General features: G+C 36.8%; 1 protein-coding gene across 1 annotated transcript in view; it reads left to right on the top strand.

Moving 5' to 3' along the window:
- The first annotated feature begins 895 nt into the window (after positions 1-895).
- LOC128026104 (protein kinase C eta type) overlaps positions 896-15,578 on the top strand; it is an 18,399-nt gene continuing 3,716 nt past the window's right edge. The window contains exons 1-12 of the mRNA XM_052612836.1: positions 896-1,751; positions 7,448-7,511; positions 8,189-8,342; positions 8,922-8,956; positions 9,061-9,143; positions 9,449-9,578; positions 9,679-9,812; positions 10,093-10,233; positions 10,597-10,770; positions 13,310-13,464; positions 14,210-14,348; positions 14,773-14,961. Coding sequence (XP_052468796.1) covers positions 1,401-1,751; positions 7,448-7,511; positions 8,189-8,342; positions 8,922-8,956; positions 9,061-9,143; positions 9,449-9,578; positions 9,679-9,812; positions 10,093-10,233; positions 10,597-10,770; positions 13,310-13,464; positions 14,210-14,348; positions 14,773-14,961 — 1,749 coding nt within the window. The 5' untranslated portion in view covers positions 896-1,400. The remainder of the gene's footprint in view (positions 1,752-7,447; positions 7,512-8,188; positions 8,343-8,921; positions 8,957-9,060; positions 9,144-9,448; positions 9,579-9,678; positions 9,813-10,092; positions 10,234-10,596; positions 10,771-13,309; positions 13,465-14,209; positions 14,349-14,772; positions 14,962-15,578) is intronic.

Below are 15,578 nucleotides of genomic sequence, written 5' to 3'. Positions count from 1 at the left end.
CATCCCATCGAAAGCTTCATCCCCAAAGGTCTAAGATTCACCATGCCACCATAAGACACCAAACAGAGCAGAGACTGTTTGGAGTCTCCCCTTTGAATTTACACCAGCTGGAAAAAAGATAGAAAGAGGTCAAAGGCCACATTTGACACAGGTGGGCCTTTCATCCTAAGACTTTATAGATCTGGGATAACTCCATCAGAGCGCACACACAATCAACCCATTTTGTTTATAGATAGACTATATCACTTCTTCTAAGCATTTACGCCTTCAGAACAAAAGTTTTTAAAACCATGGGAAACATACTATAAATGCAATCAAGTTTGTCCAAATTTGACTGTTAAATGTATGTATATGTTTTGTATAAATGTAATACTAATAATAATTAATATGCATTACATATATTGTAGGCTATTTATTTATTTGTTTGTCAAATTAAATATCGGAATGAATAAAAATCAGATGATGTTCAACATTTATTTAATGTACAATTTATTATACATGAATGTATATTTATTTAATTTACATTTACATTTAGTAATTTATCCAAAGCGACTTAAAAATGAAGACAATAGAAGCAATCAAAACCAACAGAAGAGCAATAATATGTAGCCTATGTGCTGTGACAGATCTCGGTTAGTCTACTGCAGTAGACGGATTAATAAATAAAAAGAAAAATTAGATAGAATAGAAAAAGAATATACAAATTTTAAAAATAAATATTTGTTCATTTGTTTATATACAATCTCATCAAATTATATTTTTTCACATTATTTAATACTTAACGATTGCTGTTGAAAAAGTATGCCGACAGGTGGCGGTGTTTCCACATGCTCGCGATAAATCAGGTGTGTTTTCATTTTCAACGGCATTCCAAATGCAGGTAGCCTACTTCAGAGATGGCCCACCTGAGGCTTTGTTTAAAGAAACATATCTGGACAATTTCTCTACAGTTTCCTCGACGCCCTATTGCTCAGTAGACCTCTCCGAAGTTTGTCATACAAAGGTTTGCCTGACGTGTTTAAGTCCAAAATCCAGCAAATTATTGACGGATTGTGAAAGTGTCAAGGACAAATGTGCAAAGGCGACCTCGTAACAAGTCAGTCGACTTACGGATAAAACAAGATGTAAAAACAGAGCCTGAGAGTAACGTTTCTTATTGTGACTGACTCCCTTGAGGGAGACGCGTAGTCAGGCGTGAACTCCTTCACTTCCCCATTCTGCCAACTCGCTGCAGTCCTTCCGCAAAGCAGGTGTTTCAAACAGAGCTTTGTTTTCAGATGCAGAGGCTTCTAACTGGGGTGCGTTTGTGCATTTACACTTTTCCATTTAAGTGATATAATGTCCAACATTGACTAAGTCAGCGAGGCTTAGATTTGCTAGGCTCGAGTTTAGAGGACACCATGAGGTTTAACGGGTATCTGAAGTTGCGCATCGGCGAAGCGGTGGACCTGAAGCACACGACCACCTCTATGCGACACGCCGTGATGTTCAGCAAGGTGAACCAGACCCTGGACCCGTACATCATAGTGAAAGTGGACGAGTATAAGATCGGACAGACGCACACCAAGCAGAAAACCAACATGCCCACTTATAACGAGGAGTTCTCCGTTACCGTCAACCACGGCAAGCAGGTAGAGCTGGCCGTTTTTCATGACGCACCGATCGGGTACGATGACTTCGTGGCCAACTGCACCATCCAGTTTGATGATCTGATGAAGAGCACGAACACAGAGGAGTCATTTGAAGGATGGGTGAGGAATGTTTATTATTTAGCTGTGTTAATTTACCATGAACTGATCACACATTTGCAGTTTTCCTTAAGGATTGTAAGTAACTGTCTTCTTAAAGTTACTGGAGATTGGTTTTTATATGTTGACATGACACTTTCCTTTGTGCTGTCCTAAACTTTGATACAATGTTCTCATATTTGCTTGCAGAAAATTAAAAAAAGTTTATTAATGTATTTATCAAAATTAATCTAAAAAGTAATTTAATTATTTTTGCAAATATCAGGTAAAGAGAATGCTGTCACAATCTGTCACTTGTAATGCTACCTGAAAATATGTTAAATTATATGCATGAATTATTCTGATAATCAAATTAACTTTTTTTTTTTTTTTTTTTAAGTAATGAATCTGCCATCCCTCATCGCCATACTGCATACCTATCAACCTACATTTAATTTAAACATTTTGATACAAAAATGACACTTATGCATTTGGCAGACCGAAGTGTTTACATTGGCTTTTTTAAAGTATCGAACCTTGATATTGGCATTGCTAGCACCGTGCACTACTGTTTGAGCCACATGAATGCTATGGAATGGTTAACGTTGAGGAATTTTAATTGAAAACATCATTTGAAATCAAAATCAGTTATAATGTAAAACACACTATTTTGGTTTGAAGTTGATCAGCCTATTTTATCACAGTTGTGGCAAAAGTGGCTTGCATGATTTTGTGCAATCTTCGTCTACAGCAGAAAAATAAATTAGAAAGTGTTACAGCCCTCTCCTTCTGCAGCTATGATATTTCTGCTGCTGCTTCTTCTTTTTTCTTAGCTTTTATTTGTATTAAATACTTGTGTTAAAAAAAAAGTTGAAAAGTTTGTGCTATGATGTGTATGTTTAAGTTAATTTCTAACTGGTTAAACTTTAGTTTTATTTTATTCTGTTCTATTGTATTGTTCCGTTGTTGTTGTTGTTTTTTTGTGTAGTCTCTTGTTTTGTGCTGTTGTGTTTTTCTTTTGTGTGTGAACAGCAGACTTGTTGAGGTTGTGAGTATTATCATTTTCCACCATCATCTGTGTGGGTTCACACTTACTCCCTCGTGTCCGACAGTGCATTGCTCACTGATCCAGAATCAGGCCTTTGACAGCAGCTCTAGACACAGATGAAGCTATCCTGATACATGATCAGAGGCTAATGAAAGGAAGTTGAGGCCTAATATGCAGTCAGTCAGCTCAATTTGGACATTCAGTGCAGCTAAGACCAGCTGAAACATCTTGCTCTGTGGTGTTAGATCTTACTGCCTTCAGAGCTAAGCCATATCAGTGTGTTAACTCAACATTGCAGCTTGGTCACCACGACGCAGTAGTTGTAAAACACTTGCTGTCAGCATTTCAGTGATCAGGCTGAATATGCACACGCAAATCGGTTTGCTTTTCATCAGCAGAAGTGGTGAAAGTCGTCTTGTTGCCTTATTATTCAGCCCAAGTACTGTTAGTTCTCCTTTCCCGGAATGCTTATGCACAGGGACATTATTTTTAGAGATACGGATCATCTTGTTTTTACTGTACATGTCCTGAACATTTGTTCATTTAGTAAACCGTAACATGGGAGACACTTTGTTATTGGCCTCAAGTTTATTTTAAGTTCAACTTATACTGTATGTATATATACTGAAATGCTTTAAATGAATATTATTATTTTTAAATGCTTGTCTAGAAATTGTTTTAAATCAAATCTCAATTATTTGAGGTCATAAACTCTAATGCATGACATATAATTGTTTTGTAACAAATAGAAAAAAGTAAAATAAAATTTAAACTATGCCTGTATGCATCAAGAATGCTAATTTAAATATGTTTCAGATATGTTTGTTGCAAAAAATAAAATAAAATAAGTCAGGAAATATTCAGATAAGGATTACTATTTAAAATAGATGGTGTTCTTTTGAACTTTGAAAGAATGCTGAAAAAAGAATCAGGGTTTCTATTAAAATATTCACAATATTATCATTTTCAACACAAGGAAATTATTCTTCAGCGCCAAATCATCTGACACTGAAGACTGGAGTGATGCCTGCTGCGATTTTGAAATTGATTAAAGCAGAAAAAATTGTTATTTTAAAGTCTAATTATATTTCACAATATTAGTGGTTTTAGTCTATTTCTGGTCAAATAAATGCATGGTGAACGTAAGAGAAAAAATCTTACTGACCCTGAACATTATATTTTTAAACATTATATATAATAAATATATACTTCTAATAACCTTCTATTGGGTTCCAGATGAAGTTCAGTGGACCTTAGAGAAACAATGCCCCATTTTTATTGTTTGTGCACCTGAAGGTCACATAACCGCTTATTAATGATACTCTGCTTTCAGTCTGTCTGGCCTGTGAGCATTTTGTGCCAAGTTTCAGTCTCCTGTGAGTGCGTGTATTTGTTTCTGTGTAGAGCCTCAGGCTTTTGGGATAAATGGTATGTGAAACCTGCTGTTCAAAACAGCACACACACAAGTAAGAGTGTGTGTGTGGGTGTGTAAGAGTGTGTACAAGCTTCCCTATATGGGAACTGCCTCTAGGAATCCAGCAGTTTCTGTTATGCTGTCTTATCAGTCAGTGAAACTAGCATCAAAAGTGTATAAAATGGAAGTTGTGTGCATTGGAGTCTGTGTGAATTTTTCCGCTTTCAGTTCTGACCAAATGAAAGGAAGTATGAGTGTGGCGGAAAAAAATATATTCAGTTGAACTCAATTGAAAGTTGCTGAAGCAAATTAGTTTAAAAATAACTTCTATGTAGTATGTATGTGATAAAGAAACAGGCACAATGTATTTTTAGCTCACTGAATGCTGATTATGGCAAATCATGGACAACAAAGATGTTGTTAGTGATGTTTTGCTAATTGTCATCAGACTTCTATTTAGACCACCACCATCCATTCAACCACAGAGCCTCAGCTGACATCCAAAGATGTCTTTTCTGATTGGCTAATCTGGTTGGCCACTCCCTTGTTCATGCTGTTTGCATGCAATATCTTTTATCCCTATATAGTTAGTTTCTTTAACCCATGATTCTGTCATAACATACATGAGCACATTGGGTTTATTTTTGGATCACATTCACGTCGACACACGCCCACAAAGTTGGTTTTCTACACCGGTTTACCACAGGCTCATAAACACCTTGCTGTCTCTTTCCAATTCTGAGTTTGTCTTTCCATTTATCTCTTTTATCTTTTTGGTCACCAGTAATCAGAAGTCTAGCTCTGATATTTCATACCTGCCTGACCTCATTTACATTTTCCGTGGTGTAAATGTGGAACAGTGGACGGTATGAATGGGTGGTTGATTGGTTGTATTTGGCACAGATATTATTTTCAACATGTGGTTGTTTGCCTAAATGTATTGACATGAAATAAACAGACTTGTCATACAAAAGGGTTATATACACCCCCCCCCCCCCCCTTATTTGTATAGCACTTTATACAAAACTGATTGTGTCAAAGTAGCTTTACAGTGTCAAACAGGAAAGGTTTGTCAATATGCAAGAAGACAATAACAAAGAGTAATTTTTCAGCTAAAGTCAGTTAATTGATGATTCATTAATGACGTCATCCAGTTCAGATCTTTTCCAATAGTGTTTGTGCAATCAGTCAGTCAAGCGTGCCCAACTAAGCAAGCCAAAGGCATCAGTAGCAAGGAACCTGAACTACACCAGTGACAGAAATGTAAAAAAAAAGGCATGGCATGGTTTAACTCCAGGCTGCAACACAGGTGCAGAGGGCTTCTTACAGTCCTGGACATACTGAAAATGCCAGGGAACTTGTTTCCTAGAAGGCCTGTGAATATCAGGGAAAAATGGTGAAATCTTAAAAGGCCACAGTAGAGTCATCAAAAGTAATCGTCAGTTACACTCAATTCGTAAGCGTTTCTGTCAAAAAAACCTATCTAGGGTAGAAAGTGTGGAAAGCATTTTTTTTCCTTCTACAGGTCCTTCTCAAAAAATTGCATATTGTGATAAAGTTCATTATTTTCCATAATGTAATGATAAAAATTAAACTTTCATATATTTTAGATTCATTGCACACCAACTGAAATATTTCAGGTCTTTTATTGTTTTAATACTGATGATTTTGGCATACAGCTCATGAAAACCCAAAATGCCTGTCTCAAAAAATTAGCATATTTCATCCGACCAATAAAATAAGTGTTTTTAATACAAAAAAAAGTCAACCTTCAAATAATTATGTTCAGTTATGCACTCAATACTTGGTCGGGAATTATTTTGCAGAAATGACTGCTTCAATGCGGCGTGGCATGGAGGCAATCAGCCTGTGGCACTGCTGAGGTGTTATGGAGGCCCAGGATGCTTCGATAGCGGCCTTAAGCTCATCCAGAGTGTTTCGACTTGCGTCTCTCAACTTTCTCTTCACAATATCCCACAGATTCTCTATGGGGTTCAGGTCAGGAGAGTTGGCAGGCCAATTGAGCACAGTAATACCATGGTCAGTAAACCATTTACCAGTGGTTTTGGCACTGTGAGCAGGTGCCAGGTCGTGCTGAAAAACGAAATCTTCATCTCCATAAAGCTTTTCAGCAGATGGAAGCATGAAGTGCTCCAAAATCTCCTGATAGCTAGCTGCATTGACCCTGCCCTTGATAAAACACAGTGGACCAACACCAGCAGCTGACATGGCACCCCAGACCATCACTGACTGTGGGTACTTGACACTGGACTTCAGGTATTTTGGCATTTCCTTCTCCCCAGTCTTCCTCCAGACTCTGGCACCTTGATTTCCGAATGACATGCAAAATTTGTCCAAAAGTCCAGTGCTGCTTCTCTGTAGCCCAGGTCAGGCGCTTCTGCTGCTGTTTCTGGTTCAAAAGTGGCTTGACCTGGGGAATGCGGCACCTGTAGCCCATTTCCTGCACACGCCTGTGCACGGTGGCTCTGGATGTTTCTACTCCAGACTCAGTCCACTGCTTCCGCAGGTCCCCCAAGGTCTGGAATTGGTCCTTCTCCACAATCTTCCTCAGGGTCCGGACACCTCTTCTCGTTGTGCAGCATTTTTTGCCACACTTTTTCCTTCCCACAGACTTCCCACTGAGGTGCCTTGATACAGCACTCTGGGAACAGCCTATTCGTTCAGAAATTTCTTTTTGTGTCTTACCCTCTTGCTTGAGGGTGTCAATGATGGCCTTCTGGTCAGCAGTCTTACCCATGATTGCGGTTTTGAGTAATGAACCAGGCTGGGAGTTTTTAAAAGCCTCAGGAATCTTTTGCAGGTGTTTAGAGTTAATTAGTTGATTCAGATGATTAGGTTAATAGCTTGTTTAGAGAACCTTTTCATGATATGCTAATTTTTTGAGATAGTAATTTTGGGTTTCATGAGCTGTATGCCAAAACAATAAAAGACCTGAAATATTTCAGCTGGTGTGCAATGAATCTAATATATATGAAAGTTTATCACTACATTATGGAAAATAATGAACTTTATCACAATATGCTAATTTTTTTTAGAAGGACCTGTATAGGAATTTAAAATATAATATTGTATTTATGTAACATTTGTATATTCAAGTTATTCCCATACTTCTGTTTGTGTTGTTTGATAATTTTATAAAAAAAGAATGAAATTGTTGCCAAACTGTGGTTAAATTAAAACATTTAAATGTTAATTTTTATTTATTTATATATTTATTTATTTATTTTTGTGTTACAGATTGATCTTGAACCTGAGGGTAAGGTCTACATCCTGGTTACTCTCACAGGCTCATTTGTAGATGGTGCGTGCCTCCTCTTCCTTGTTCTTTTCTTTTTTTTTCTTTTTTTGTTGTTTTGTATTTTTTAAATTGTTTCTATTTTTTTTTAAATGTTTTCATGCAGAAATGTACATTTATTCATACATTTTAAAACATCAGTTTGACAGCCAGTATGACTGGGCTATTTTTGGACTGGAACTCAGAGGCGTATCGAGATCACATGGTTTGTTTCATAGCTAATGATTGAATAAAAGTAGAAAATCTAAAATTGTTTTTGATGAATTGCACTGTATAGGCCATAATGGTGGAAACACACATGCACACTAAATGTTAAATGTTAACATGGTTCCAGACTTGTCAACATTCTAAGAAACACTAAGACACAAAAAGCCAACTTCAGTCAGTTTTTTATAGACACTGCATCTGTCAGAGCATCTTGTGTGTGAAGTGTATGCTATGTGCGAATCGCTCACCCACTGTGCAGGGTTGTGTGAAGCTGGCTTCCTTTAAAGACCTGTGGTTAGGCCTGCAGAGAATAGACTAGACTTAATAATACCAGTGAACCATTGGCTGATAATCTGTCTCTCTTCCCCCTCATATAATCAACAGAATGTTACATGACATTATAGGAAATACCTATGTATTGTAAGAAAATCATGCATCATGAAATAATAAAAGCTTTTCTGTTTATCTGTGTTTAGATGATGCTGGAGGAAACACGCATTCCTATAAGGAATTCACTCGAAAGCGGCAACAGGCAGTTCGAAGAAAAATCCATCAAGTAAACGGGCACAAGTTTATGTCGACCTTCCTTAAGCAACCAACTTTCTGCTTCCACTGCAAAGAATTTATATGGTATTGCACCTTTGACACAAATGTACATCTTTTTTTTTACATTTTTTTAAGTAGCACTTTTTTGTGAGTTTTTTAAAATGTGTACACTTTTACACACTTTTAGTAGTACCCTAATTAAAAATTCATAGGTCTTTTAAAGAATGGATTTAAACGCCATTAAAAAAATAAAATAAACAGCTGAGAATACTAAACTCTTATTGGTAAGGCTGAAAATATGAACAAATTAGCCAAAAATATATTAAAAAAAAACAAGCACACAAAGGATAAAAATGTGTACATTGTTATGACTGATTTGCATTTTGATGAGATGAGTTTTGCAATGACATTCCTACAAATTAGTAATCAGTAACATTTGAATCATTGTAAAATGTCAGGTAGTGTTCATTCTTTTGTAAACGGACATTGTGTGTACAACTACTTTTCTATACAATTAAAGTTTATTATTATAATCAAAAATTGAGAACAATATAAATTACAGAATAAAAGTGCTTTACAGGGAACTGTGTGTACAAATGCTTCAAGTGAGTGGCTGAACAAACTTTGTCATATTTTAATTGTACATTGTTTTCTTTGTTCCAGGGGTGTTTTTGGCAAACAGGGCTACCAATGTCAAGGTGAGTTGCCACTCTGTCTCTATATTAATGGACATGATCTGTGTTTAAATTTATTGTATTATAGGTTATAATCAGCTGTGTGTGCTTGTATGTGTGCATGATAGTGTGCACCTGTGTGGTACACAAGCGATGTCATCAGTTTGTGGTTACGGTCTGTCCACGCATGAAGAAACCTGCAAAGGAACAGGTAATGCAACCCTAATCTAAAAAGCTTTTGCAGTTCATTTTTGTGTGTGGGGGAATTCTCACAATATGACTTATCTGGGTTTTTTTTTCATCTGTGGACAATTTTAGAAATTCTTACCATCGAGTTTCTGAGAAACACAGACACACCAATTGTGTCATACTGTATGTTGGTTAAGCGACTGCTGCCTGTGCCCTAATAAACACAGATGCCATTTTTTACACCTACTGGTCAGGAATAGAATTGCTGAAACGTTCTGTTCTGTTTTTTTTATTATTTTTTTTAAACTTTGTTCCTTCTTTTTACAGACTACGAATCAGGGTTTCAGTATAAACATTCCCCATAAGTTCAACATCCACAATTATAAGGTTCCTACTTTCTGTGACCACTGTGGCTCTTTGCTGTGGGGCATCGTACGGCAAGGATTGCAATGCAAAAGTACTTTTCTCTCTTTCTCTTCTTTGTCATAAATGCATGCATCTGTCTTATTGATGCTGTTGTTTGAGGCTCATCTGGTGTTGTGTTTTTACGTCTGCAGTTTGTAAAATGAATGTCCATATCCGCTGTAAGGGAAATGTTGCCCCAAACTGTGGAGTCAACAATGTAGAACTGGCCAATAAATTGGCAGAAATGGGCCTTCAGCCGGGAGGAATGACCAAACGCAACTCAGTGGTAAATACACACTTGTGCACTCTGTCTTTTTAAAATTGAAATATGTGATCTGTCTGTGTGTGTAAATCTCCCTCAGTTTAAGTTTAATAATGTGCTTTATTGACATTACACATAACTGTACATTCTTGGCTGCATGCACTAAAAATAGGACAAAATCAAACTTTAGTGAAGTAAACAGAGAAATTAAGGGGAAGTAACACAGGACCATCAACAGGACAATTGATATTGTCCTACATAAGTCAGAGACTATAAGGAAAAAATAATTTGTCTCTCTTCTCAGGGTCTCGCAGGTATGGACACTCAGTGCCGTACATTGAGCGTGAGAGGAGATCGAGGGCCATCTAAAAAAGACCCAGATCGAAAGCTGGGAATGTCTAACTTCACACTGCTGCAGGTGTTAGGAAAAGGCAGCTTCGGCAAGGTCCGTGTTTAAGACAGTTCCTCTTTACATCAGGTCCATTATGACTATGCAGCACAAAGATTGCAGACTATTTTTTTTTTTTTTTCAAATATAATGTTATGTAACTATTTCTGTAACTGTTTAAAGTTTATGCGGTGTATATAAAAAAATATATTTAAAAATATATAATATTTTATAATATTATACATTATTATATTATTATTAAAAAAAACGTTTCTGGGCTGTGCTGTTTAATATTAAAATATTATGCTGACAATTTTGTGCCAGAAAGTCTGGGTGAATGATGTCTTCACAAGTGAAAGGAAAGATAATACACATGTATCACATGCACTTCACAAGTCTGTTGGTGTTCTGTGTAAATAGGTGATGTTGGTGCGGTTGAATGGTTCGGATCAGGTGTTTGCAGTGAAGGTGTTAAAGAAAGACATCATACTGCAGGATGATGATGTGGAGTGCACAATGACAGAAAAACGAGTGTTATCCCTCGCTTCCAGTCATCCTTACCTCACTCAGCTTTACTGTTGCTTCCAAACACCGGTGAGGGACAGACACATCACACATTCACCTAGCTATGTATTGTTTTTAAATAAAGCTAATTATAAATAAATTATTAAACCATATGTATGTATGTGTGGTTATATATAAACATATGGTTTATATGGTCCTATATATATATATATATATATATATATATATATATATGTATGTATAATAGGGCCATAGAACCCCTGGTATATTCTGTTCTTTAAATGAGAGCATGTAGTTTTCACCTCATCAGTAGGGGGCAGTATAGTAATAAGCTTCAGTTTGTCATGTTGGTTAAATTCTACTTCACATTTTCTGTGTATGTGTACTTGTTCTTTCTCTCTGTGTTGTGAGAGATCAGAGGTCTGCTATGTTCTGCTTGCGTGTTTTGCTTGAAGCCTCTAGAAGAGAGAGGTCAACAGTGGATGGCCTAATGTAGCTTTTACAATCATACAGACCCACCTAAAACACACACTGTAGCATTTGTAAGACTACATTTGATTACTTTACCTTGATTGTACACAAGGTTTTAAAAACATGCGCCCACACACACATACACACTGATTGCAAAAGGATTTGAAGACCTAGGTTTCATGATCAGTAGAACAGATCCGACATGATGACCTCTCTGGATTTATTACTGCAGAGTCCACGTGAACATGGATGTGCAGGAACATCCTCAAGGTCTCGCTGCCAAATCTACAGTGTGTTTGTAATGAGAAAAATAATTTATGAGCCGGTTTGTCTCTGCTCCTTCACAGTCCTGACGCACATAATCAATCCACACGTGAGCGTCATACAAAGTACAATCATGACCCTCTGAGGACCGGGTTATGGTAATTAGCACCACAACACGTGGTGAATATCAATGATCTCAGAGGGCCTGAGGTGTGTGGCACTGTTACGGAGTGAATGTGTGTGTCTGTTTGTTAATGCTCACTTACTGTCTTACTAATGAAAAGCAGCCAGGCACAGTCAGTTTTTTATTACATGTCATTTAGGGAAGGATAAGTATGAAATGGAACATACCACAGTAAAGGCATTGTTACACTGAATGCGAAAATTCAGTGCAATGATGCTTTTGAATGGAAACAATAGAACCCTATGGATCATTTAATGTGTGAAAAAGCAAGGACCTTTTTTTTCGTCCTGTGTCCTTCCCCCACCCCTTCTTTGCAACACATTTTCTGTGAGTTTTTTTTTTTAATGCAGCTCATGTTATTTCATAACAATAAAGTATGTTTATGGCACAAGATAAGTAGGTGTAGCATTCAATCCATTATAAAACCATACAAAGAGTTCATGTCTGCTTATTTTAGAATCAAATCAACTTTACAGTAGATCACAATCGGAAGTTATTACAAACACAATACAGTAGATGTTGGTTTAAAGTGGGTTTTAAGCAAAAACACTAAAAATCATACATTTTCATGTGTAGCTTGATGCTAATTAGCTCTAAATGAGATATATTCTGGTAAGCATTATAGATAGTTTGTTTATCTGGTATAGAACCAAACATCATCTTAATTTAATACTGTATACTGAGAAGCGGATGATGTTAACAGATTGGTATGGAAAAATTAGTCCGTCTCTGTGAATGTTTTTAAAAAATAAATGCATAAGAAATTAGTCCAGAAGTGTCCGTTCCAAATTAGCACTAAACTTTAATTTTGCTCTTTGACACAGATTTCACTTTTCATCTTAAAATAAATATGACCGTTATCAATTATCCATTATGACTGGAAATTCAGCTAAATTGTAAAGTTATTATTGTATTATAATATATATTTACCATAATATTAATTAATGCAATATTTGGCTCAGCATTTTACATGAATTGCATAAAATAAGAAGAGGAAAATTGGTGTAGTGTTATACATAAATAAATAATTAAAATGATGTTAGATGTATCCATAACAATCAGTGTAAGTTTACCGTGTTGGGCTTCCTGCCCCAGAGGTTGGGCAAAATGGCCTTCTTTTATGATTTCCTTCTATAACAAACAAATATATTGCATTATGCATCATCATACTATAGCTGCTAAAGTTATTTCTAAATATGGTACAGTTTGCAATAAATCCACACTGTTCCTATTGTGGGCATCTTCCCCCATCTTACTCTGAATATTTCACTACTGAAAATCATTGCATTTTGTGTGCAGCCTGTATCACACGGTCAGTAAACCGACTGTGGGTGGTCCCTGGGTGTGCGGTCTGAGTTTGATGCATTGGCCATGCTGGACATAAACAGAGGCTAAGTGCTGTCAATTTAAACTTATGATGCACTTCGTTTTAGCCCACCTTCCAGCTCTCAAAGTCCCATAATCCGGCGTCTTCTGTAGTCTTCTTTGCTGACTAAACAGTATTTATGTTTCTGCTTCGTCTGTCTCTCCCATGAATCTTCTAATGGCTGTGACACACTGGCTTAACTGTCTGGTCTCTTAAAAGACTCCCTGTAAGAAGCTGAATTTCCTGATGTTGAAGGTGGTAATCTAGTGTTTGTTGTTGTCTTTTAAATGAATCTTTATCTTAATGTCTTAATCTTTTCACAGGAGCGTCTGTTTTTTGTAATGGAGTTTGTGAATGGAGGAGATCTGATGTTTCACATTCAGAAATCGAGAAAGTTTGAGGAGAACAGAGCCAGATTCTACACAGCGGAGATCACATCTGCTTTAATATTCCTCCACAGCAAGGGAATAATATACAGGTTAGACAGACAAATGCACGTAAGACAGAAATAAAAAGGATATTTAATTCAAAAGGAAAATTCTGGTATCATTTACTTTCCCTTATGATGTTCTAAACACATTTGACTTTCTTTAATGGAACATTAAATGTGGAGTTTATCTGAATTTTCAAGCTGCTGGAAGAAGTCAAATGAGTTTAGAACAGCATGAAGGTGAGCAAATGATGTTAGAAATGTAGTTTCTCAGTTAAACTGTTCTTTGTGTGTTTTCTCTGAATAGCTTTCCATCCTGTCTTCTCTTTTTAATTGCCACTTCTGCATCCTCTGAGGTTTATTAACACTGTGAGACTAATTCTTACCTCAGCGTTTCTATTATTACAAACCTTTACCACATAGATCTTTAAAGCTGCAGTGTAATACTTGAAAACACCACTGGCACTGAAGGAGAGAGCAAAATATCAGGTGGCATACACGTCAATTCTGTTAATGGACAAATGGCCAAATATCAGCATTCATGCAGTTACTGTGGACCGAATATGAATGTACTGTATGAAAAAGTATAAGCATTATTTTGAATGTGTGTGCGTGTCATTTGTAATTTTTCTTTAAAAATATTATAATGCAGATTTTCGTGCAGAAGTGGTTTACCTAGCAAATAAAAAATATCAACATACATAAATCTCTCTCTCTCCCTCCCTCTTTCTCTCTCTCTCTCTGCCATAATGGACTGAATCTGAGCATATTTTTTATATTTGTATTATTTCAGGGATCTGAAGCTGGATAATGTTCTGCTGGATAAAGATGGTCATTGTAAACTGGCTGATTTTGGCATGTGCAAGGAGGGAATGTTTGAGGGTGTTGTCACAGGAACCTTCTGTGGAACCCCAGATTACATTGCTCCAGAGGTGATTCAAACACTCCAACCCATTCAAACACACACTAAAATGCACACAAAATTCTGCTTCACAAAATTCTAGAAGAATCAGAAGTGTTATGCTGCATTCATATTGTGTCAGATTGACTTTGAGCATGAGTTTTGTCAACTTCCAGCTGAAAATATAAGCTAATTTTAAATTGAATAAGTACTATAATAGCATATAAATAATACTAAAATAACTCCTCATTCATGCTTGTGTTCTTTCAGAATATAATATAATATAATATAATACAATATAGTATAATATCATATTGTAGATATAAACTGCTTCTATTGGTGTATGTTAGTTTTTGGTGAAAAGATAATCTATGGAAGTGTGTGATCAGTGTGGAAGTGTGTGTGAGAGAGAGATGGCAGGATGTCCTAAATGTGTTATTTATACGGTCATATAGATCCTTCAGGAGATGCTGTATGGGCCATCGGTTGATTGGTGGGCTCTCGGTGTGCTGCTGTATGAGATGTTATCTGGCCACGCCCCCTTTGAGGCGGAGAATGAGGATGACCTTTTTGAGTCCATCCTGACTGAAGAGATCATCTACACATCTTGGCTCAGCACAAATGCCGTGGACATACTGAAAGGGGTGAGCTGCTCAGTTTTCGCTTAAGAGCCCTGGAGTCATACAGACATGAATTGACTTGAATGGAGCAGTGATTGATTGCATATATTTCCTAAATGGTGGAGGCATATGGTGTGAATTAAAGTGTCAGTTCATGCAACAATGAACATCAGTAAACAGTAAATGCCTCCCATCTGATCTCTCGCTCTCTGATTCTCATGCTCTTCCCCTCTCTTACATAACTATATTTAGCCTCGATCCACATTCCACTGCTACCACATGACTGTGGCAAAAGATAAAACCCTTTACATCAAATGTACACATGCACACACAACCCCCTGTTCTAAAGGGGATGATACATGGGGCCACTGTTTGAGCAATGTTGCTGGGCAATGTTGACTTCAACAGGCAACCAGGTAAGACACAGGGCCCACGACTGATCTAATATATCCAGATAGAAATGTTTTGCCCATTCTCAATGGGAAATGCCCAGGCAACATTGCTTGGTGACATTGAACCGTGTATCATCAACTTCAATCTACAGATTTTACACTCAATGTGAAGAATATTGGTGGAGATATACCGGTATTAAGCCTTGAGATTATTTATTCCCCCTTTATCGCAATGTGCAGTTATTGAAG

This window comes from Carassius gibelio, chromosome A13 (genome assembly GCF_023724105.1).
Source record: "Carassius gibelio isolate Cgi1373 ecotype wild population from Czech Republic chromosome A13, carGib1.2-hapl.c, whole genome shotgun sequence".
Classification (NCBI taxonomy): Eukaryota; Metazoa; Chordata; class Actinopteri; order Cypriniformes; family Cyprinidae; genus Carassius; species Carassius gibelio.
This window is presented reverse-complemented; position numbering and strand designations above follow the sequence as displayed.